The sequence below is a fragment of the Montipora foliosa genome, chromosome 4, assembly GCF_036669935.1.
Source record: "Montipora foliosa isolate CH-2021 chromosome 4, ASM3666993v2, whole genome shotgun sequence".
NCBI classification, from domain to species: Eukaryota; Metazoa; Cnidaria; class Anthozoa; order Scleractinia; family Acroporidae; genus Montipora; species Montipora foliosa.
This window is the reverse complement of record NC_090872.1, coordinates 45265081-45291580: the sequence shown is the minus strand read 5'-3', so window position 1 is coordinate 45291580 and position 26500 is coordinate 45265081. Positions and strand designations below refer to the sequence as shown.

Genomic DNA, 26500 nt, shown 5'->3' with positions numbered 1-26500 from the left:
AATGGCAAAATTATCAATTTTGGGGTATACCGATACCTTACAACATCACTCGAACGGGGCCAAACACAATAACAAACCTAAAACACAGTTTTGCCAAATTCGTTTCCTGCTACAATTGTAAGCTCACAGCCGCCGTACTTTTATCCTGTGTCTTTAAAATGTTTAATTTATGTTTCACCTCAGAGGCTAGCGCTTCCATATTACGCGACGATTGCAAACGAGTAACAAATATGAATAACGAAACAACTGTCTCCCGGTGGATTGACATCACGACCTCAAATAACAGCTCGTTGCGAAGTAGACGGGTCGTCACGACCCGTCAACATTTTCAGCCGGCCTCAAAGACTCCAGTATCTTCACAAATATACGATTTTTTCTAAGTCACTCACCACCTGACATTTCCAACAGTCGGGTTGACTTTTTCAAATGACGGCCGTCACGAACTAGACGGCTCGTCACGATCCGTCAACATTTTCAGCCGGCCTCACCGCCTCCAGTGTCTTCACAAATACAAGTTTTTCTCTAAGTCTCTTACCACCTGACATTTCCAAAAGTCGGGTCGACTTTTCATATGACGGCTCATCACGAACTAGACGGGTCGTCACAAACCGTCACCATTTTCAGAAAGTTCCTTGCACCTTCTTTCAAATAGCAACTTCCTGTTACTTTACTTCCGCAAACACCATGACCCGACTTCTGCTTGACGGGTCGTCTTCACCAAAAAGTCGACCCGACTCAGTTCGTGTGTATTGGACAACCCTCGAAAAAATACTGTAGTTGTAGTCGGGCATGATAAAAAGAATTAAAAAACTTGTTGTCACTGACTAAAAAACTTATGTAAAAATTAGGACGTTTCGGTCAAAATACTATGACCTTCTTCAGCATAAAATGACTTACGAATACAAAATGAGTGCTTAAAAAAGCCGTAGAAACGTCACGTGGGATTGCCAAGGGCCTTGTAAATGTCCGTATTGTAAACATGTTCATTAATGGAATTAGGTTCGCGAATTGAGTGCCACGCTTCTAAAAATAATCTTTTTCCCCAGGTTGAGTAACTGTCAATGCATCTTCATAAATTTTCCAAAGTCTATCCCTTGCATTTTCATATCAGATCTTCGGTTAAATTTTTAAGTTTTTGACCTTAAGCCCACCTCTTATCTTGTATAACCAAACAATTATAGGTCACCTACATGTACAGCACTTACTCCAGCTAAAAGTACATTAAGTAAAAAATAATGCATAAATTACCACATCCATGGATCGTCTCCCTCTTGTGTTTTAATGGCCCAAGTACAATGTAGTTTCATCTTTTCAGTCACTTTAATTTATTTAAATTTGAAGATGATCCAAGAAAGTTGCGAAGTTCTTATTCAGTCTACTTCTACTTGTCTCATTGTCAGAGACACTGTATTTGGCCTATTTATCATTGTTACTGTTGCATTATTCGCAGGTTAGCTTCATCATCAGTAGACCTTAATCTCAAGCTTATGCAGTGGAGACTACTACCATCACTTGATCTTGACAAGATTTCTCAAACAAAATGCCTTCTCCTTGGGGCTGGAACCCTTGGCTGTAATGTAGCAAGATGCCTTTTGGTAAATGTACATGTAATTAATTCAGATTTAGTATAATGGATTGAGATAAAGAGCGTTTCATTTGATATAAATTAGATGAGTCAGTCCCCAGTTTTATTCTTCATCCTAGCCAACTGAGAAAAAAGGTCAAAGGTTTTAATAATCTTCTCTTTATACAATTTTATTTCACCAGTGGAAAAGAGTGAGTTCCAGAGTCATTGTTATTGAAGCATGCATTAAGACGGGAATAATTTATCATCTCCTTTATGGGTTTAAAATAAAGTCAATTTTTTGAACAAATTATTTTTATTGTGCTTGCTTGTTTTTTCAGGGTTGGGGTGTTCGGACCATTACATTTGTTGACTGTGGTACAATTTCATATTCAAATCCTGTGCGTCAGACACTCTTTGAATTTACCGACTGTCAGAATGGAGGAAAACCCAAGGCAGAGACAGCTGCCTCCTCTTTGAAGAGAATTTTTCCTGGGGTGGTGAGTTTTTTCTGTATGCCTTCTGACTTTTTCATTTCTCAGAGTCATACTACATGTAAAAGCACCCACTGAGATAAGAAGATCATTGGACACAGAATAGCTCTGTACCATTAAATTTATAATATAACCAAGTCAATTTAACTTTGTAGAAAATTATGTTACATGAATGTATGCAGAGATTATCTTCATCTTTTTAGCACTGCATCCTGGTGCCATAATATTATGTTGTACACATACAGTACAGTCATTGAGATCACAAAGTGATTGTTTTATGTTGTTTTGGAGGCCGTGTAGCCCAGTGGGTAGGGTGCTTACCTTGAGATCTGGATATCCCAGGAACCACTTGATCTGACCTCCAGTTGAATTTGATCGTAGTGGTCCCTGGTTCAACTTCTCAGTTGCACTTGTATAGAATAGCCAACGTTTTGTGGGAAATGGATCCATGGAAGATGTGCGAAAGTAAAGAGGGTGACCTCGAGGTTGGGGAGAGATTTTGTGTGTGGAAGATGCAAGAAGCAAGCTGATGGATTAGTGGAACCGGTGGAGGAGTTGTGTGAAGAGGTGGAAACGGTGAGAGGTTTCTATTATTTGGGGGATAGGGTGAATGCAAAAGGTGGCTGCGAGGCAGCTGTGACAGCAAGAACGAGAATTGGTTAGGTGAAGTTCAGGGAATGTGGAGAGTTGCTGAACTCAAAAAGGTTCCCGCTGAAGGTGAAAGGAATGGTTTATCGGAGTTGTGTAAGAGTGACAATGTTATATGGGAGTGAGACATGGTGTCTGAGGGACAATGAGATAGCAATTTTGAGAAGGGCTGAGAGAGCAATGGTGAGAGCACAATGTGTGGTGCAAAACTGATGGAGAAAAAGAGGACAGAGGACCTGATGGAGATGCTGGGATTGAAGGAAACAGTGGTTCAGATGGCAAAGGCAAATGGAGCGAGATGGTACAGGCATGTGTTGAAGAGGGATGATGGCCATGTTCTGAGAAAAGCTTTGGAGTTCGAAGTGAAGGGCAAGAGGAAGTGAGGATGACCAAAGAAGACATGGCAAGTGGAGAAGGAGAGCAAGAGCGTTGGTTTGGAGAAAAAGGACGCCATGAATCGAGCGATATGGAGAGTGGGAGTTAGAAAAATTGCTGACAAAGTGGGGTAAATCCGGCCACCCCTGTTTACGGGGATAAACCCGGATCAAAATTGGGTTGATGATGCCTCTGGGCAGTTGGGATAAGTTATTCTGTTGTTCTGAAATTTCTGTGGTGTGTCATTTGCTTGGAGATGTTAGCCACTTAGTAGGCTACTCTGAAATTCAACCCAAAAATTAATAATGTTTGTACATGTACAGTATGTATGTTACATTTCTCCCAGAATGCATCATATTTCAAGCTATCCATACCTATGCCTGGGCATTCTGTTGGGGAATCAACAGGTAAGAATATTTACTATATCTTGCATACAAACACTGAAAGAGTTCTGTCTGCAAGCAATATTACTGAAAGAAAAGATTCATACTCTGCAACCAAGCATGTGGAAGTTATGTGAACAGTACAGTCTGTGACGTGAAACCCAATAATTCTGAAACCATGCAAAGACCAACTCAGGCAAGCTTACCATGTTGATGTTTCCTGGTTTTCTCTCTTTTTTTTTTTTTTTGTATTACTTGGCTGATTTAGTGTTGTAATCTTGTTGCAGAAGAAACAGAAAGGGTGCAACAAGATGTTGCTAAGCTTGAGGAGTTGATTGATGGTCATGATGCTGTTTTCCTGTTGATGGACACACGTGAGAGTCGGTGGCTACCTACTGTCATTGGTGCTGTGAAGAACAAGGTACTGTAGATTCCCAATATTTTGAACACTTTACATTGTAACTTTGGCAGCAGTTTTTCAAATATACATTAGATGTCATAATATTATGGCAATAATGATTATTATAATTTGTATCTTTAATTGTGTTTAATCTTTTTTTTATTCTTCTCCTTATTGATTGCTGCATGAAGTCATATTGTTTTTCCCTGCAAAAGGCTTTTCATATGATAGTAAGAGCCAAACTCTGGTCCTGGTGAGGAAATGCAAGGAAATGCTATTGCAAAACAATGGAGAAGAAGGAGTAGAAATGGACCTACAAAGCATTGAAATTATACATATGAACCCCTGATACCACGATCACAACATGTCAACTCCATCTTGCCTTTGTGGTACATGTACATGTACAAGGCACATTTTAGTTTGCTACAGATAAGAGCCACATCATTGATCTCTGTCATGGTACCAGCGAGAGCAGTTAGAGTTTCGATGAAACAAGTGTGATTGGATGCCACCTTCGTTTTTGTTTTCTTGCTCTGATTATTTAACCTTACAGGTTAAGAAAATCTGGATTCCCCTTTGGTTATATCTTCTTTTGTAATTTAAGGCATAAATTATAATATTATTATTGTTAAAGGTATAACGGTAAATTCACTTTATTTACCAATTCTCCTCATTAGATTTCCAAGTATTTAAGTGTTTAACCAAGTATAATTTTCAGGGTGTATATAGATCAGCAGAAAGTCATGCAGACTTCACTAGCTACTGGTAATAGTTGTTCCTCTGTCAACAGTGTTGTTGTTGTTGTTGTTATTATTATTATTATCTGGTTTATATCAGTTCTGTAGTTGCCTTCTGAAATCCTGAAATGAATTAAATTAATAAAATATGTCATTTTCTTTATACATGTACTACGTACTACAGGCCCCAGTTGTTCAAAGGGTGGATAGTGATTTATCTGGTGGATAGCGTTATCCACCTTTTGAACAACCAAGGCCTGGACATTCCCTCTCTTCTGCCCTGTTGATGCATTATTTGGCTCCATTTTCCAAGGCCTTATTCTCATTGGTCTTGGTTTGGAGGACAATACAACCAATTTGGAGATGTTCTTCCTCAAAGCAATCCCCTCAGTTTTTGACCTCAAGCTGCAGGATCTCCATAGTGATATTTTCGATGCTTGGAATACAGTGGACAGTGATTGGATGATGTCATTTTCCTTGTTTCATTTTTGTTTCGTTATTGCTTTGCATTGCTTTGGACAATGGACGGTGTCTTATACACTGTACAGGCTTTTGATGTACATGTAGTAAATAAGAACCAAACTAGAAATGTATGGTTGCTATTCTTTGACACTGCTTCGGTTCAAAACCTACTTGTCAGACACCATCAGGCTGTGAATCTTGCAGGTGCCAATTGAAAGTATTGTGTTGCGGTGTTCCGCAGGGCTCAATTTTGGTCCCTGTCCTCTTTTCAATATTTCTTAACGACCTGCCCCAAATGTGGAAGAATAGAAATAGCCTAGTTGCTGATGATGCTACTTTCTATGCCATTGCCATAACTTTGACTGATGTACAGTGGGATCTTTCTAATACAGAAACATGGACATGGCAATTGCATAAAGCGTTCTTTTATAATGCTGTTCAATAAAATTGTGGAATAATGTTAGTGATAATGATTATTTTAGTCTGCTAGAAAATTTAAAAGAAATTATTAGTTTCATTAATCATGTGTAAATTGGTGCTCGACAGAGTTGACAAAAGATTTTAGCTCTTTAATTTAACTTGATATTTTGCAACTTTAGTATTCTTGTGCTTTTTAGTTTGTGATCACAGCAGCACTTGGATTTGATACCTTTCTCGTGATGCGCCATGGTTCCAGAAAGACAGGAAACATTACACACCAGGCAACCACTGCTCTGGGTTCAATTCCAGGATCTTCGCTTGGTTGTTACTTCTGCAATGATGTGGTGGCACCTGGAGATGTAAGTGTATTGAATTTTACAGGTGTATGCAAAAAATATTAATACCCTGGATCCTGCACAGTTTTTTTTTTTACTGAAACTGGGATCTCTTTCCGAAGCTTTTACTGTACTGAATCTGCCTATCATGCTTATGACTAACATAGCCTTTTTGTCTTTCAGTTTGACAGGGTAAATGTGAATAGCAGCCACATACTTACCCAAACATTTTTTTAGTTATCCAGGACCTCATAAATTAAAAACACCAATACTGATTAATTTAAGTACTTGCCTACCGAGTCTTCACTATTTAAAGGTCATTCTGCCTTTCAACAAAAACTATATTTTGGTTTTTAATTGCTTTGGGTGTACATTGTACATATAGGCCTCCTTACATGCCGTTGTTTTTACTGAAAGAGGCAAAAGTCAGGTGCACATAGGCCATTTCAGAAACGTGAGAGGACTGGGACGAGTTTGGTTGTTTTCCGTTTGTTTAAAAAACTAAGACATTCAAATGAAAGATCAACCAAGTTTGAGAGTCTTTTACCAATAATAGATGTATTTAGAGGAGGAAAATGGTGAAATAATATATCTTCCAAATATCACCTAAAATAGAGAGTTTGTATGGAATGGGTAGACAGGCCACAAAATTATAAGGGTTTGTATGGAATTTTGCAACTTTTGCAAGTCTCCCATTTGCCCAATTTTCTGTAGAAAACTCTCAAACTTGGCTGGATAGCTTTTCATTTGGTAACATTTCAGTTGAAGAGTTTAGATTTTCAATACAAGCAAGTATGAGAAACTCGTCCCAGTCCTCTCACGTTTCTGAAATGGCCTATTACCTCTATCACTTCTACATGTACAAAGTATATATAATCAGCATCATAAAATGTGTATGTGCTACATGTATGTGTGTCTGTTTGACAAAAACTAACAGCTTAACTGTGAGAATAACTCTAAGAGTTGCTTGCTCTATTATATTGGAGTATTTTTATTTTCCTTTAACGTACCACACTCCAGCCCCTTTACAAACCTTTAATTTTCTTATGAATTTCTAAGTAAGAGGTGAGCAAATGTATCATCCATATTTTGTTGACTAAAAATAAGGACATTGCCATATAGAGAATTGCAATGTAATTTAATGTATTAATGCCTTGAGTGATTGTCTCCACAGTCTACCCGTGATCGCACATTGGACCAACAGTGCACAGTATCAAGACCTGGCATGTCATACATCGCCAGTGCTTTAGCAGTGGAACTTCTTGTGTCCCTCACCCAACATCCCTTACGGTGAGTCAACAAGACTTGTTGATGGGGATGAGTAATTATTAACGCCTCCATAGTAGACTAAAAGAGATTAAACGAGTTTATTAGATACCGGTACTACCACAGGGGCTCTAAGTTATCTTTAACCATTGAGCCTCTCTAGAAGAGTTTAAACTGCATGACCAGCCTACCTGTCCCTGTCATTGCAAGTAAAGGCTGCTCTAGAGTCTGTAGGTGAACTGCAATGGAGGTGTTTGCTCAGATGCCCGAAATTGTTTGTAAAGACAATACAACTGGCTTTCTGAGTGTGTGGACATTGAACTTCCTAGCTTCTTAGGCATTGCATTATTTTACAAGGCATATTTTTATCAGTAACTCTTTGACTCCCGGGGGTTCCCCATTGATGATTAAAATCGTCTGGCGTTAGATAGAGTAAAATCTGGCTTGTTCAGGCTGGTTTGGGTGTCAAAGGGTTAAAATTAATGCCATGCAAATTGAGAGGAGCTTAAACAAGGGCAGCAAAGCAATTAGTGATAGCTGCAACAAATGCTCTCAACGATTTGGGGATCATAGGTCACTGTCTGGTGGCTTTTTATTGGTTGCCAATACAGCAATCCCAGTCAGAAAACGGGTGGAATTTCTTTGTTTTCTTTTTTTTTTTACTGGGTTGCCATAGGCAATCCAGTCATAATGTGCGTTGAATTTCACCGTTTTTTTTTTTCTTGTTTTTTCTGTGTCGAGAAAATGGAAAAGTTGCACAATTGGTCTTTCCTGTCACTCCCCTCAGGGCCTGCTAAATATTGTCTGTGTGTTTAGAGTCTTCTGTGCATATGTTTGGTAGGTTTCAGGGGGTTGTAGAAACAGGGTAGATTTTATCCGGACCCAGTAGAATATTTAATTAACCTGCAATGACGTCAAAAGTCATTGTAACACGAATGATGTTTTAGTGTATCTTTAAACAAAATATACCCTTACAGAACTCAATAGGATAAACAAGACAGGCGGTGAAAAATAAATATCTGGAATCTTAAAAGCGACGAGTAATGGTCTTCAACAACAATTGCATCTTTCGCCGTTGGATATCACAAATGAGCTTTGTTTCTAATGTTATTTGACTAACGTTGGTGTTATTTACAACGCTGAAACCAAATGGCAGATTCTGCATGGATTGAAAAGGAACGGAACCTCTTGAGTGCATCAAAGTGTTTACTGTAGTCGCATCTCAGTTGTCTGGCAATTTAGATTTATTTTGTACTCAACTCTGCACAGTCAGGTAAAAAGAAAATGGAAATGTGACACTAGTGCAGAATTATTTGAAAGAAAGCTGGTTGTCTCTTTTGTGCTTCATTATTCACGGTCAAGGTTCTTCGGAAAAGGGTATCCTGAACTGTGGGGCTGAAATTTATTTAATTGCTGTTGTGTTTCTTGTTTGCACGCATACAGTTAAAATAGGAAGGGTTTTTTGCCTGTAATAGCAAATATTTCGTTTGTTTCAATAAATTTTACGCTGGAAAAGGTTTTTGTGACATTTTTCGTCCAAATTAACGCCCCAAAAAAGTTTTTTAACGACCTTTAAGTGGAATATTTTTTGCAATTTAATATTCTCTGTCAAAAATTTGCATAAGAAGCTGAAATAAACATCGGCACTCACCAAAAATGTAATCACTGATTTACCTCTTTGTAGAGTTCTCGTCAATATCTTATTAACTGTGATATTATGTACAACACTGAAACGAAACGACAAATTCTCTGGTAACTTTTTCGAGTTGGAAACCAGAGACGGAATTACACCTTGAGTAGACTGTGTTTACAATTTTCTGGCCATTTATAATTTTATTTATTTGTACTCAACTCTGCACAGTCTTTATTTGAAAGAGAATTTGAAATTTGACTAATTCTTGTTAGTCAAGAATTATTTGAAAGAAAGAAATGAAATGGTTCTTCAGGGAAGGGATTGATCAACATTTTTCCAGATGAGAGTCTGGTCTCGGGTCAATAACCCAACAAAGAAGGCTAAATATTCAGTTAAATATTACAACAAAACTAAACAATGAAAGACGCAAGTTTCTTGTTTCTTGTTGAAGTATGTTGTTTGACTCTAAAAGCGACGAATGATTAACATTCTTCATTCATTGTAAACAAGAACCTTGGCACACAGCAATCACATGCACCTTTGTTGTTGCCTAGCACGTGATTAATTTCTTCCTTCTGACAGAACATCGTGCCCTTCTCCAGGAATTTTAGTGTTTTTACGATTGATTGTCACTAATCGTTCGCTGAGATTTTGTAGTTCAGAGTTTTATATGAAAACTGTGTTATTTTTTTGTTCATCTGTCTTTTGGCTTACCTTTTACTGTTACCGTGTAGAATGAAATTTTTGCGGGACTTTTATTTTGCGGATTGGCGATTTTTTGAGGTTTGCGGGAACAAATTTTTAAGGCTCGAATTGACGGAAAATTGCCACTGGGAACTATTTTTTGTGGTTTTCTTGTCAAGCAGCAACACTATTTTCCAACTTGTATTTCTTTTTGGTAAAAAACCCCTCAATCATTGAGAACAGGTGGACAAAATGTGGCATCTTGGAGGCCTTAGGAAATGGTGTTCCTTCCGACGACCCATTCGAACAAGGTTAACATGGCCATTTAATTGACTACTTTGAGTTCGTTTCTTATGCCTCAGAGACTGGAAGTCGTTGAAACACAACATCGAAGTCGTTGAAACACAAATGGCATTTTGGTGGATCTATGAACAAAATATACCTTTATGGAGGTCAAGAATGGAATGTCAATTGGATAAACAAGACATAAACGTTTGCCTAGTGTAACCCTAGACATGCATAACATGCAGGAAAATGTTCACTAGAGTAATTTGCAGTTAGTTTTTTTTACAGACTATTTCACTTAAAGGAGCTATGTCACATAATTTTAGGGTGTTTCGGGAAAATCTTTAGTTAATCACGAGTTTAAAACTTGAAAATGGTAATGTGGTGTTCAACACTACTCAACTCAGTGCCTTCTGTTTTTGTTTAACACGTACAACAGACAACCCAGTTTACGCTCATGGAGCGTCTATTTTTTTTCTGTGTTGATAAAGTCTTTCACGTCACTCACCTGCTAAGTGGTGTTTTTGTGAATAGAGTCTTCTGTGCGTATTTTGTATAGGTTTGAGGGGGTAGTGGAAATGCGTGGACACCGTGGAATATTTAATTAGCCTGCAATGGCATCGAAGTCGTTGAAACACAAATGTCATTTTGGTGGATCTATGAACAAAATATACCTTTATGGAGGTCAAGAATGGAATGTCAATTGGATAAACAAGACTGGCAATGAAAAGTAAATTTCTGGAATTTTTAAAATCGACGATTAATGGACTTTGACAAAAATCTTTCGCCCGTTGAGTCATAAGCAAAGTGAGTTGTATTTCTAATATTTTACCAAGTGTGGTGTTATGTACAACATTGAAACCAAATGGGAAATTCTCTGGTAACGTATGGGTTTAACAAAGACAGGGAAGAAATCAAACACCTTAAGAGGATCTGTGATCACTGTTGTCTGGCTATTTGTATTTATTTGTACTAAACTCTGTGCAGTCTTCTGGTAACAGTTGGAAATTTCACTAATTCTTGTTACATTTATTTTGTGCTTAACCCTACACAGTCTAAAGGTAAAAAAATTATTGGAAATGTGACAGCCAATAATAATTTGAAAGAAAGCTCCTGAAATTTATTTTGTTGCGTATGGTAATTTGACACGATTGGGTTTCATGTCTTAGGAAGGGTTTTTGCCTCTATTAGCAAATTTGTTGTTTGTTTCAATAATTTTTTTTCTGGAAAAGGTTTTTTTGAAAAATTTCGGTCTCTGTGAATTCATCATGTTGTGTAATACCTATTCGAGCTTAACAAATTTGCATACATGGGTTAAAATATGTGATATGCGAGGAATTCTTTGTGACAAATGATTAATAGGTAGCCAACTCAGAAAAAGATCTGTTTTATCACTATAGTGTAAAATGAAGTTTATTTGGGAAGCCAACACTAACATTTCTTTAAGTTCCTGGTTAATCCAATTTATTGCTACAATTTATTGACTATTGAGTGACATGAAATTTCATCAATTGCTTGACGTAGCTCCTTTAACACGAAGATTTTTCAACATTATATCGCTTTAATCTAACCCAAAAACATTCAGATAGTAAAAAACTTCACATTTATTGACCATTTCTTTTGCTTTTGTGATTTGCGATAATTCGTAAGTCTAGCTGTTTTTGTATCTCGTAGACGTTTAGATTTTCAATTACAAACTCTGCTTTGATTGGCCGCTCAACCTCATGATTGTGTAAATAGTTCACCCTGAAGTCAAAATATTGCAACAAAAGTAAAAAACAAAGACGGAAGTTTCTTGGCTAAAAAGTATGTTGTTTTACTCAGAAAGCGACGAACGATTAACATTTTTTGCCGTAGTTCATCCACTTGAAACAAGGTGATTACGTGCACCGGTGCACCTTTATGGTTGCCTAGCACGTGATCAATTTCTTCCTGTTGACAGAACATCATGACCATCCCCTTGATTCATAGAAGTCAGAAATTGCAGACATTTTCGTGTATTTACGATCAACTGTCTTTGATCTTTCAATGAGAATTCGGTTCAGAGTTATGTATAAAAACTATGTTAATTTTTCTTCATCTGTCTTTGGGCTTGTCTTTTACTGTTAAGTTCGGGCTTTTACGGTACTTTTTGGTGCAAACGTAAAGCCAAAAAATGTTTGACCTGGCATCAGATTAGACTGAATAGAAAAGGAGATAAATTATGAAGAGGAAACAACATCTTCAATCTTTCCTTATTGTGTGCAATAAACGTTGTTTAGTGCAACTACAAGACATGCATGATATACAGGAAAATGGCCGTCAGCAATTTGCAGTTAGTTTTTTTGCACACTATTTTAAGAAGAAACGAGTGAGTTCTACTCAAGAGCGTGTTTTGTTATCTTTAAACTGAATTTATTACTAACCAAAGCTAAAAAAACTAAAGGACTTCAAAATGGGACAGGACATTACAAAATAATTCAACGTGTGAATGTGAGCCAAAGGGCCTCTGCTGGCACGACGTCTGGGAGACCCCTCAAATGGTCTTAATGACCCCCCACTTGAAAAAATTAACTGGAATACTGCAGTTCAATACCACCCAACTCAGTGCCTTCTATTTCTTTTTATCATGCCTGACTACAACTACGGTATTTTTTCAACACAACATAGCTGTTCATAATATTGTGTTAGTGTTGGATAACAACAATCCTCTTAATTCATGGCCATTGGGTCGAATATTGGAAGTTTACACAAGTGTCAACCTCAAGGGTTGTAATGACTACCGGTACTGTTCATGTGCCAGAGGTTAAAAGCAATTGCAGAGATAGCAGATGAGATGGCAGAAAAAAACGTGATTGTTACAGTTGTCTATTAACATCAAGATTATAGAGAACATCACTTCAGAAAAGAAGTGTAAATATTAAAAAAAAAATTGCTACTTGTGCTACCAGTAAGGTTATGGAATCTGCTACTGCTACCCTTTCGTGGTCTACATTGTTACAAGCATAAACCGAAGTACGTACGTTCTTGATCTTTTTCTTTGTATTAACCTTTCAAGCATTGCATAAATTTTGGAATATCTCTTGTTGACAGTTTGGAATATTTTATACTGGTCCCTGTAAATTTATGCATTTTAGAACAATTGCGAGGTTACAGTAAGACTTTCAGGTTTTTTTCTGAACTTCATTTCCAGACTTCCCAGGTATCAATTTACGTAATAGTAAACATTAGAATAACACTGTACGTAGTTGTTACTTAATTAAGGAAACTATATGCTCCGTGAGCATAAACTGGGTTGCCAGTGGTAGATGTTACACAAAAGCAGGGCACTGAATTGGGTGGTATTGAATGCGCTAAAGGGGGTTTTCCCAGGAATAATGCCGAAAATAAAAAGTCGGGAAAAAAAAAAAGCCGAGTCCCCTGGTAATTCCTAGAATGGAAGAAACAGGCTAGGGGATTGACTTCGAATGCGACATATTTCTCATCATCCCCAGAGCTGCTCAGTCTGGAAAAGAAACACTATTATTTTTTGTTTCCTCTGAAACGAAACCTATCTATTTTGACTTCAGGGTGAACTATTAACACACGAAGTTGAGTGGCCAATCAAAACAGAGGTTTTTGAATTGAACTGAAATCAAAACATCTATGAGCTGCAAAAACAAACTTGCGAACACGTAAATCTGAATTATCGCAATTAATCATAATCCTCTTAATCACAAACGCAAAGGAAATGGTTAATAAATATGAAGTTTTTAACTATATGAATAATTTGTTCCATTCTTGAGCTCCATAAGGGTATATTTTGTTTAAAGATCCAATAAAACGCCATCACTTTACATCGTCTTCGCTGCCATTGCATGCTCGTACTGTGTCCACAGGATAAAATCTACCTGATCTACCACCCTCTGAAACTTACCAAAGATATACACAGAAGACTCTAGGTACAAAGGCAATGCAGGGGAGCGACAGGTTTCCATTTTCTGACACAGGAAAAAACTGGGAAATTCTACTCATGTTCTGACTGGATTGCATATGGCAGCCCAAACTAGTATTGGTAAAAAAATGGACAACAACTTTGAGTTTGCAAGACATGTTTCGATTGATCACTGATCATCTTCACTTGCAAGTGTTTGTTTCAGTGTGAATTTGAATTTATGTTAATGTTACAGTTTGAACTTACATTAATACATTGCCGTTTGAATTTTAAATTACTGTTAAACTTTACAACAATACTACTGTAAGTGCAAACAATCGAAAAATGGGCTCGCAAACAGTGTATCAAGAGAAAAACCAAACTAAAGTGCTTAATTGCAGGAAATTACAACAACGCCAAAACCTACAGAAAACCTACATTAAAACGTCATTGTATGTAAAAAGATAGTGTTGGCTCCGCATGTTTTAGCTGTCTATTTAGACTGGGATTTTCCGAGAAGATATGAGCAGCCTCTTTGAGGAACAACTGGAAACGATTGGGTCCCGTATCTAAAATCGAGAAGCAGCCCTCAGAACAGAGTCTACGACATTCCTCGGAGTGATGCGAATGTTGGAAAATGTGAGAAATCCTGTCCCTTCTCAGATGCTCACAATATTAATAATGATGATAATAATAATAATGATAATAATAACAATAATAATAATAATAATAATAATACTAATAATAATATTTAATGTTTCTATTGCACATTTTCTGTACGAATAATCAAGTGCGTGTTACAGACATTGCAATAAATTTAAAACTAAATTTAAAATAAAACCTACTTACAATTTCTATGCAATCAAAAAGACGAAAACTACACTATTTACAATTAGAAAAGGATTACATCAACATCAACATCAACATCGCCAACCCTACTACTACTGACAGACATTTTTGATAGCTGCTTGCTCGTTCCGATCACCAGAAACTCAGTCTTATCATCGTTTAACATTAACTTGTAATGCCTGTTATATCAGGGAAACATCCTGACACATTTTTTCCAGCAGCATTCTCTTGGATGCACTTACAGTATTTTCCTTTCTGAATGTTGCAGGATGGAAGCTCCAGCTGACACAAGTGCTAAAGATGCACACCTGACAACAGATCTCGACTGTCATTTGGGACTATTACCTCATCAGGCAAGCCTTTTATTGTTATTGCGCAAGATCAGTTAACATTTTTTCCCTACAAAACACACGACCAGGTGAACCTGAAAAGAAGCAAAATAACCCTCAACAAGTCCATCATCACACATCCCAATCACATTTTCTCTGCTTGGACAATTCTAGAAAATTAAAAGTATTGTAGGATACAGTAAATCTCTTACACAATTTTCTGTGAAGTATCACCATTAATGAATATTTTGACATAACGGTTGAAACTAAAAAGGCTTGAATGTGGGAAACATGTTTTTCCTTCATCAAACTTTCCACAATGTGTTTCTTGCTGTAATCTCCATTTTATTGTTAAAAAAATCTGATCTGTTTCATGTTAAACCATTTCATCAACCACATCATGCTACAGTTGATAGTTAAGAGGAACAAATGATCTTGTCAAACTTACTGATGAAAGGCTGGGTGGCACAACTTGGCTAACCTCAGCATATACATGGTACTGTAGAAATACGTAACTGTTATTTTGTCATCAGATTCGTGGATTTCTTTCTCGGTACCATTTGGTTCTTCCAGCCAGTTTTGCCTTTGACAAGTGCATCGCCTGCTCCTCAAATGTATGTACAGCTGCAAATCATGACCTTTTTAAACATAAGTCAATAATTATTTGTCATCAACTTTGCTGGTGTTTTGTGTATGTACATTTTTCAGTACAAAACGTTTTGCAGTCAGCTCAGATAGTTGCCATGGTATTTTATGGTTTAGACCTCTTTCATAAGGACAGCCAATTAAAATATTCTTCTGTTTTAATGCTAACTAGACCCTCCGTGAGGGTACACTGGGTTGCCTGTGGTACGTGCAGCGTTCCAGGCAATTTTTTTCAAGTTGGTGGGTCATTAAGACCATTTAAGGGGTCACCCAGAAGTCATACCAGCCGAGGCCCTTTGGCTCACAGGTCCGCACACGTTCGTACGACGAAACAGCTCCTTTTCTGAGGTTAAAAACCTGGCTACCGGCCTATTAATTAATCATTTGTCAGAAAGAAGAAATTTCTGTCCTCTTTAAAAAAAATTGACACGCATTGCTTACGTGTGGTAGTGAAGTAACACAGCGATTTATTCCATAATGTCAACTGAGCTGTGTGTTGTCTTCCAGGAGATTCAAGTTGTCCTTGCGTAATATGTAGCTCTAACAGTGCACGATATTGTTTTGGTATTGTCTATCATTGTAGTGCCATGGTAGAAGTCTTGGGTAAATAGCCTGAGAAGACATGTGGTTACTAGCAAAGTACTGAGCCCAGAAAGATTGAAGAAAATAAATGGGAAGTGAAAAACATTGTCTTCTGAGATGACATGTTGACAGTTGTCTTTGCGTAATATGTAGGTCTAACAGTACACGATATTGTTTTGGTATTGCCTATCATTGTAGCGCCATGGTAGAAGTCTTAGATAAATAGCCCCTTTAGAAGACATGTGGTTACTAGCAAAGTACTGAACCCAGAGAGACTGAAGAAAATAAAAGGGAATCGAGAAACATTGGCTTCTGGGCTGACATGTTGATCATGCAACTGCTTTCCACCACAAGTGTAAGCGTGTACTGACAGCACCTGACAGTTTTGTAAACAAAAGTTTAAAGTTGAAGTTAACCCTGTGCGGTGGGATAGTATCTGGATGGGCGACCTAAGAAATATACCACTGAGTAACAGAAGCATAGGACCGAAAATTCTATTTTAATGCTATCAAATGCGAACCAAGCAAGATACAGATTTTGTAAGCTTTCTTTATGCAAAACAAATATTGATGTAAAAGTAAATAAATATGGATACACAGTTTTTAAGAAGAGCAGAAGGAAGTTTCAGGACGGTCGATCGAGAAGAAAATATTTTGCCATCGGTAAGAAAATTTACGACGTGAAAACAACATTAATTTTGAACCACGAATATAAAAAGTTACCATCAGCGAAAAACATTTTGGGAGATTTTAGTTGTTTTGTTGTAATTGTACTTTTGGCTGCACCGAGTAAATCGCACATCGAATTCAGCGGGCAGAGTGATCAAGTTACCGCGGCATGTTTACTCGCGAAACAGTGAAGCATCTGTGTCAAATGATGCCAAGATACCGGGTTTTTGTTTTTGTTAGTTTTCTTTTTCTTTCAATTGTTATAAATTTTGAGGTCACATTGACCATTGACCATTGTTTCTGGAAAATCAAAAATTTACTCTCCAAGACAAGGTTATTTATCACCAGGTAATTCCATCGTTTTGGTAATAGCAGCTTCTTTATTATTCATCAGCGTCACAATATTTTGCCGATTTTGGGGGTCATTTTGTTGAAACTCAAGCACGCTTCCAACAGACCTGTTTATTTTCGTGACTTATGCGTTACCACAAAAATTCTCCCCGAATCACATTTCAACACATGTATGCAAATTTGCTAAGCTCGAAAATTACACATGATAAATTTACAAAAGCTAGAAATTTCACAGAAATATTTTCCAGCGAAACATTTATTGAAACAAGCAACATATTTGCTATATGAGGCAAGAAACCCTTCCTATTTCAGTTGCGTGCGAGCAAGCGAAACACACAATCACAAAGCATATGCAATTAAATAAATTTCTGACAGTTCACATCAAACCCTTTTCGAAAGAACCTTGACCGAAAATAATAAAGCACAAAAGAGACAACAAGCTTCCATTCAAATAATTTTTCACTGTCACATTTCCAATTTGTTTTTACCTTTGCTGAGTTGAGTCTTAAAATGAATGTTACTTGCCAGACAAACAGGCAAACTTTAAATAGATGCGACTTCAGTAAACACTGTGAGACACACAACAGAGATCACAGATCTACTTGTGGTGTTCGATTCCTTTTCTGTCTTTGTTGAACCCGTAAGTTACCAGAGAAATTTCCATTTGGTTTCAGTGTTGTACGTAACACCACCTTGGCGAAATATTAGAAGTACAGCATATTTTGATTTCGGCTCGACGGGCGAAAGATTCACGCTGTCAAAGTCCATTACTCGTCGCTTTTTTAAGATTCCAGATCTTTATGTTTCACCGCCTGTCTTGACGTTCCATTCTTGAGCTCCATGTGGGTATATTTTCTTTAAAGATATACTAAAAAGCCATTCGCGTTACAATGACTTTCGACGCCATTACAGGTTAATTGCGCAGAGCAAGCTACGCATTACCCCAGCCCCCTCAAACCTAACAAAATACGCACAGAAGACTCCATGCACAAAGACACCACCTAGCAGGGGAGTGACAGGCAAGACTTTTCCCGACACGGAAAATAACAAAAAACCCACGAAATGAAACCGAGATTCCGACTGGGTTTGGCAACCCAGTAAAAATGCTAACAACACCACTAGTGAGGATAATTGCAAACGATACAAGTAATTGCACATGAAATAGCGTTACAGCTCCAAATACAAAGGGATTCAGTAACAGCAGAAAACAAAAAGCCATGATAATACAAATAGACAGAAAATTCACCTTTTTCAGAAACTTAACTAAATGCAACCGGCTAGGCGTACATCTCTGCGCCTAGCTCGATACCGCTAGCACTAACTTTAAGATCAGGAACTTTCCTCTTCAGGAAACTTTCACAGTTCTGTGCTTCTCTCCTTTGGCATTTGGTTTTCAGTGCAGTTCATATCATGATTTTCACATATTTGTTCATTTAGTACACATTTGTTCTCAACATATAAACTTTCTTTCAGTTTGCGGACCAACCCCGGCCAAAACAATCGCTCAACAGCATCTTTTAGTGTGGGTCTACCGCAAACGGCGTGTGCATAAGTGAGTTGTTTGAGCGTTCCGAGGAAGAAGCTTAATACAACAAAAAGCAATATGCTCACAAACGACATACTGTCATGGGCTGCACACTTCGCCACAACTTGATCGCGCAAACAAATGATATTTGGTATGATCACGCTCAATCATATGGTTTTGCCTGTCAATAAAGGCATTATTATACTTATTATACTTAGGATCGAAATTCTCCAAACACAATTAGCTATTTTAACAGCTTGTTTCCTCAGAAGGACGTCTCTGAAGCTGCCCAATCAAAACATGACGACTTCCATCCACTTAATGGTATAAACCACCAACGCCTGCCTTCCTTCGGTTATTTCAGGAGGGGTTAGATAATATCTGTCTATCGTTAGATTCTCTCGACTCCTGTCTCGTGTTGCTATCGCACACCCACTAAAATTCGCTCATTCCTGGTCGTTTTATTCCTACTCGTTTAGAACCAAACAACTACCTCCTAAATGTCAACACCAGTAAATGATCACGCAAACGAAGCCAATGGCGAGAAATAATATTTCAACTGAATAGCTTGAAATAAAATTTGCGCGAAATCTCTCTCTTTAAAAAAGTTAAAGAAATACATGGGCCGTTTATACGAGAGAAAATAAAACGCGAACAGCCCATATAAATGATGCAAAATCTACGTTCACAGCTTTCTCAAGCCCCGGCTTATCCTGGCCTGGGAGTTTATACTCGTATAAATAGTTCCTTTGGCGTATTATGTACGCCGCGTCCAGAGTAAGCCGCGGCTTATTTTCTCTCGTATAAACGACCCTATTGTTGTTTTCTCAAGTTAACAATAACTTCATTTTACACAAGAGTGACTATACTAAAATCTTTTTCTGACCTTAATTAAAAACGATCGCCAGCTGTAATCATTTGCCAGAACGATCATGCCTACAAATTCCTGTCATCTTTATTTAATGCGTATTAAATTTCAACTCACTTATGCAAATTAGTTAAACTCGAATACTACACAGCACAATGAATCACAACAGTTGAAACATCTCACAAAAACCTTTTCCAGCATGAAATTTATTGAAACTACCAAAATTTGCTATTGGAGACAAAAAAAACCCTTTCTATTCCAATTCCGTGCGTGCAAACAAGAAACAATCCGTCTCACAAACCATACGATATGCAAATAAATATATTTTTCAGTTCAAGATTGAACTCTTTCCTAAAGAACCTTTTCCAAAGCACAAATTAGACAACAACCTTTCTTTCCAATAATTCTTCACTGTCACATTTTCAATTATTTTTTTAGCTGAAAACTGTACAGCTTGACTGCAAATTAAATGCAAATTGCCAGACAAATGAGATGCCACTTCCGTAAACACTGTGATACATTCAAGACATTCGATTCCTTTTACACCCATACTCAATTTCCCACTTACTGTCAATGTTCTACATACCAGCACAGTTTATAAAATAAGATTAGAAACAACACACACTTTCTCATATCCGACCGCAATTGTTCTCGAAGACCATCCCTCGTCGCTTTTAAGATTCCAGATATTTATTTTCCCCGCCTGTTTCGTTATTCCAATTGACGTTCCATTCTTGATCTCATAAAGGTATATTTTTGCCACTAAAACGCCATCCCCGCTACCACGACTTTCGACGCCATTGCGGGTTTAATAATTAAACGTTCATCTGTGTGCACCAAGGAAATCTACGTATTCCCCCAGCCCCCTCAAACCTAACAAAATTCACAGACAAGACTCTATGCACAAAGCCACTACTTAGCAGGGGAGTGACAGGCAAGACTTTTACCGACACGGAAAAAAAAAATAAAAAAAAACACGAAACTAAACACAGATTCCAACTGGTTTGCCATAGGCAACCCAGTAATAAGCCTTTCTATCCTCACTTTGATGAACAAGTTTCAAAGGAATATTTATTTCAAAGTGATTGCAGTAGGTCTAAGTAGCATATTACAAAAGAATGTAACGGTGGTCGCCATTTATGAAAGTGGTCTATTGAATGCACTCCAATGTAATTAGGAGTTTCACATTACACTCGAAATTGCCATTGTGAAATTCCTCCAATTCGCTATTTTACCCATCTCATAATGCAATACCTTACCTTTTAAGGGGTTCTGGATATCCATCGTTTTAAAGCAAATACACCACCCCTCCCCCCCCCCCCCAAAAAAAAACTGTATTATGGGATTGGTGAAAATAGTGAATAGCTCAATTGCCGTGCACAACAAAGAAACATCTCAGCATTAATGAATATTATCCTTGCTTATTGTATTAAGCATTGAATAATGGCAGTCAAGCAAACTTCATTCAAGATTCTCCAGGCCAGGTAATCCTTCTAGCAGCAAAATTCAAGTTAAGGGGATAAAGCATATCAGCGACTAAAAGATGAACAGATTGATCATGTTGAAGCTATTAAGCAAAGAAAATTCAAAATCGAACTGGTTTGAAAACTTTTAAATCAAGAAAAAAATTGAACCACAACATACACATGTAGACTACTGATATTCTCCACATTGTTTCTTCAACTCATCAAGTTTTCGTGTTCTTTAGGTTTTGGCAAGCTACAAAGAGCAAGGGTTTTCATTTCTTATGAAGGTCTTTAACGTACCAAGCTTCTTAGAAGATCTCACAGGCCTTACACAGCTTTTGCAGGATACAAGAGTTAGTGAGGTCTGTTGATCGATGCCACTGGGTGGATTGTTTACTTTATAGTTGGTTGGTTATCAGTGGAAATCGTTTAGAAAAACTTGCGCTGTCAAGTCATCTTAAGATGGGTTTGAATTCAGTCACCATTTGCACAACTATAAGGGCAGTCGTCATCAGAGTAACTCTGGGAAATAAGGTCCACTAGTTCATGAGTAACATGAATCCGAGTTTGGTGTCTGTTCAAAATGATTATTTTCGAGAAAACAATGGTTTCAGTATTTGAATTTTGATAGCCTACAAGTGTTTTGCATCTTCTTCCCCACTTTCTTTTCAGTTGTGTCTTTGGTTGGAGGATACATGTAATCATGCTGTCCGTGTCTCACAGAACTCAGTTTGACCGCCTCAGTCTTCTGAAAACCCGCATGCTAACATATTTATTTTCTCAAACAATTTCGTTTTTTAGGTGTGGGAGATAAGTGATGATGAGATGTCAGAATGATCCTGGTAATTCCAACAAATTCAAGTGAATCCACCTATTTCTAATGAGTGGCATTATGAACCTCTAGGGTTGATCCTGTAATGACGTACTGTTCATGTACCAGAGGTTAAAATCAATTGCACTGAAATAGCAGATGTTATGGCAGAAAAAACGTGCTTGTTACAGTTGTCTATTAACCTCAAGATTATAGTGATCATCACTTCAGAAAAGAAAATGGAGTTCTTGTAGAGACTTAAATCCGGTTTGTACAGTTGTCTTGTATCTAGACTGAAATGTGAAGGCTACTGCTTTTTCCTAATCCGATTTTTGGAGTGCATTGTATGTTTAAGTGTTTTAACACCCGCTTGACACGTTTCTTACAGCTGTACCAATATTGTGCACTCTTATGGTTCCCTTACAGCTCATTTTCTTTGATCCTTTTAATATGTAATATTTTATATTAGTTTTTGTTATCTTGTGGTGGTCACCATTTTCATGAGATACCAATTGAATAATTAAAAAAAGATAAGAGAAAAGTACAAGTGTCATGAACTGTTGATTGAGAGATGTATTATGTGATTATAGTCTGATCAGTAATATACCTTCTTTCTTCACTACATGTTGTGTATAACACTTTATAATTGTGATCATCACCATTACAACTTACCATATTTCTTGTCTTGCTTCCATACTATAGTATATCGATCAGTCTTAATGAAATTCCCAAAATGTTTCCATTAATCACCTTTGCACTTGTTAGGCACCTTGCCTCTATTTCACATACTGTATGTAATCTTTATCAATACAAATAATTACACTTTCCATACATTTTCCATTAGAAAAGGCGCAGTAATTCCCAAGATGTTAGATGAATTCTGAAATCCTAGTCATTACAACTCTTAAAGTTTTCCGAAGAAAAGATCAAGGTTTTGGAATCTATGAAATTAAAGCAACAGGAAGTCTCTTCTGAAGTGTTAGTCACTGCAATTGATGTAAAATGTAATTTTACCGAACAAATTTATAAATGCAAATCAGGGGAAAATGCGAAACGTAGTGACCGAGCTCCTGGAGGGGGGACTGGAAACTAGACACTTCAAAGGCTTTTTCTCGAAAACCAGCCGTACAAGCCCACCTCAAAATTTCAGATTTCCGAAAGCGAGAAAAAATAATTATGTAGAGAAATAAATAGTTAAATCTGCCAGACAGGTTTTTCACAAATGACAAAAACGTTGATTTTCGTCTATTTTAATAATAACTGAAAAACTGTCTGATAGAACTTTTTGAAAAAATGTTGACGGTTTTGTCTACATGTTGTTTACTAATTTTAACCCTGGTTGTACGGCTAGGTTTTGAGTAAATGGCCTTTGAAATGTCTAGTTTCCAGTACCCCCTCCAGGAAGCCCGTCACTATATTAAGCGTTTTCCCCTGCTTTGTAGTGACTAACACTTCACAAGAGACATCATTTTGCTTTAATTTAACAGATTTCAACATTTTTTCTTCGGATAACTGTAGTAAGCCACCTTACTTGCCAATATCTTGCCTTGCACCCATGCTATAATATATAGATGCTTGCATCTTTTATCTTTCAGCCTACGGGGTATTTATCGTTTTTACCCCTAACCCTAACAAAATGTCATATTCCCAATCTTGATCTTGATCTTGTTGATCGTCACATTTCGTCATATCTGCAAAGGCCTTGTCACCTCCTATGCTATTTCTTTCTTTTGGTTTAAAATGAACCCTAATGCTGGAGCGGCCAAAAGCGGCCAGCCGGAAATGTCACGTTACTCCTAGAGCGGCCAAAAGCGGCCCAACAGACCGAGACTATTTTTGAGACTCTGTGCTCCCCGGGTCAGGCGATATTTGCCTACCTTTTGTTATTGTTTAAAGTGAGTGTTGACCAATAAAATCTTGCCAACTGCGCATAAATTTAGCGCCCTCTTTATGGTAGAGAGCGGCTGCTTTGAACTGTTTACTCGCCCAGCGTTACATGAACTATCATAATGGCTACTGCACCGCATCCTTTTAGCGAAGAAGAATATCGTGAGATTTTCGGATCGTCTGATGAAGAAAATAGCAATGAATCAGGCGGTGAAAGTTCTATGGAGTCAGACATAGATTTTGAAGGATTAGCGAGTCAGAGTGAAAGCGAATCAGACGAAGGAAGTTCGAACGAAAATGATGATGAAACTTCGTGGTCGCAAGATCTTGACGACCTTGTTATCAACAATTTCGCTTCCACCTCAGGAATCAAAGTCGCTGTTCCCAACGAAGCAAACGAAAAATTCTTTTTCAACCTTATTTTCCACCTTTCTATTATCAATTTAGTCGTCCGAGAAACCAACGGATATGCTTGGAAGAAATTAGCAAACACGCGAATTAGGCTTGACAAGTGGCAAGATATCACGGCTCAAGACCTTTGTGCATACTTTGGTATGTGCATTATAATGGCAATAAACAGCTTGCCAAAAATTTCGATGTATTGGTCATCCGATTCATTTATTGGACATAGCGGCATACAAAATGTAACGACCAAAAACAGGTTTGAGAGAAATCAGTCAGTACATTCATTTCAATGATTCTTCACAAGAACCACCACGCGGTGCCGATAATTACGACCGATTATTCAAAGTACGTCCAATCCTCGATAACATTTTAGAGAAAATTCAAAATGTTTTTGAGCCGTCGAAAAATCTTTCGATTGACGAGGGAATGATAGCATTTAAAGGAAGACTATCATTCCGCCAGTACATGCCCGCTAAACCAACAAAATATGGCATAAAAGTCTGGATGGAGGCAGACTCAAGCAATGGCTACGTGTCAAATTTTTCTGTTTACCACGGACAAGAGGGAAACGAACATCGCATTCATGGCCTTGGATATGATGTCGTGATGAAAATGGCAACTCCTTTCCTTAATAAAAACTGGCACATATTTTTTGACAATTTTTTTTCGAGTTCTTTCCTCTTTGATTGTCTTCTTTCTCAGAACACTTATGCATGTGGAACAGTTCGCTGCAACGGGAAAGACTTACCGCCGTGTGCAAAACAAAAGCTCTTGCAAGGAGAGATAGTTACTGCGCAGCGTGGTGCTCTAGTTGTCACTAAATGGCATGACAAGCGAGATATTTCTTTCTTGTCAACAAATGTTTACCCGAGTGAACCCTCCAGACCAGTGCAGCGAAAGAAAAAAGGGCAAAATATTGAAATTCAAAAGCCGCGAGTTGCTGATGTTTACACCGCTTTCATGGGAGGAGTTGATCGCGCAGATCAGCTTCGCTCATTTTATTATACAGGCTGGCAATCACGAAAGTGGTACAGATATATTTTCTGGTTTTTGTTCAATTTGTCCATCTGCAATGCCTTCGTCCTGTTCAACATTCATCGTGGAGAACGAGTAAGAAACCATTGCTGGACTTCAGGCTTGAACTTGCCAAGCAACTTATCGGTGGCTTTTCTCAAAGAAAGAGAAAGAGACGCTCCCTTGATGTTCCAAGCGAAACTGCTGTGGATCCAGGACAGCATATTTCTGTCCATGTAGAAGGAAGAAAGAGAAAATGTGTAGCGTGCATCAAAGCTGGCAGGAGAACCCCGAAAGGTTACAAAAGTGGAGACGCGTTCGAGTGCAAACTCTGTAAAGTTGCACTCTGTCCCACATGCCACAATGAGTTCCACATGCAGGCGGAATAAACTCTATTGAACTTACCTGTTCAAGCTACAATATCTTAGATTGACTATTTAACTGTTTTATGAAATCTTTTTAGGGAATACACCATGTTTCTTTGCTTTACGTGTTACTTTTTCAACAAACCAATCGTGGTGCCGGCATTAATGGCGGCAAAGTTGAATTTTTTTTTCATTTCTCTACTTTCTTGAGGCAGTGCTTAATGCTGTTAACAGATTAATTGTGGTTAAAGTTATGAATGAGTGAAATAACAATCAGACTGGGATGTAACATTCCATTAAAATCTACTGAGCATGCATGTTTTGATTTTGTGTTAAAGTCTTGGTGGTGCCTAATTAAGTATTCAGGAACCAGTGGTTTTGGGCCTAATTAGCATATAGTAGTGAAAGGGTTAAGTGCCATTTGAATTTGATTATAACAATCAAGAATACTTACCCTGATAGCCTTCTCACTTGATCCACCCTCTTTATCTGAATTCCAAATATTTTAAGCACTCTCTTGTTTATGATCATCACATCCTAACTACTAACAAGTGCATGTGCATGTACCCTGGATACATAATATTTATCTGTCACTCCCAAACTGCATATAATGCAAAGGAATAATGAGTGCAATCTTTATCTTCCCCATTACATTGTTGCCTTATGCCAAACATTTTTTAAAAAGCCGCAATTTTGATCTTCAACTCCTTTAACAAGTATTGGTGCCTTTTCTTTGACACCTGTGTTATTTCCAGCGGTCTTTCCCAAAAGAAATTAAAGTGGCAATATAATTTCCCACTCTTCCTCTTGATCATCACATCACGTTATAGCTGCAAATGCCTTGTTTCCTCCTTCTATGCTATTCGTTTCTGTTGGTTTAAAAATCAAATTAAATTTACATTAAGTTCCATTGGAATTTAAGTATCACTATCAAGATTACTCGCCTATAGCTTTCACTCTATCCATCACATCAGTAACCACTGACAAGTGCATGAACCTTAATTGCATCTGTGATATCTATCTTCCTAATTACCTAACCTAATTACCTTCCTAATTACCTCCTACCTCTTGATCTTTAACTCCTTGAATAAGTACTTGTGCCTTTCCTCTGACTACTGTGTTATCTCCAGTTGTCTTTCCCAACAAATATTAATTAC

General features: G+C 37.6%; 1 protein-coding gene across 2 annotated transcripts in view; it reads left to right on the top strand.

Moving 5' to 3' along the window:
- The window catches only part of LOC138000850 (ubiquitin-like modifier-activating enzyme ATG7), a 40080-nt gene extending 17861 nt beyond the window's left edge, over positions 1-22219 (top strand). For both annotated transcript variants that reach the window (XM_068847518.1, XM_068847517.1), the window contains exons 11-20: positions 1451-1595; positions 1906-2064; positions 3428-3488; positions 3752-3885; positions 5681-5842; positions 6993-7108; positions 14696-14780; positions 15290-15370; positions 21104-21223; positions 21663-22219. In XM_068847518.1, coding sequence (XP_068703619.1) covers positions 1451-1595; positions 1906-2064; positions 3428-3488; positions 3752-3885; positions 5681-5842; positions 6993-7108; positions 14696-14780; positions 15290-15370; positions 21104-21223; positions 21663-21698 — 1099 coding nt within the window. In that variant the 3' untranslated portion in view covers positions 21699-22219. The remainder of the gene's footprint in view (positions 1-1450; positions 1596-1905; positions 2065-3427; positions 3489-3751; positions 3886-5680; positions 5843-6992; positions 7109-14695; positions 14781-15289; positions 15371-21103; positions 21224-21662) is intronic.
- Positions 22220-26500: the final 4281 nt, after the last annotated feature.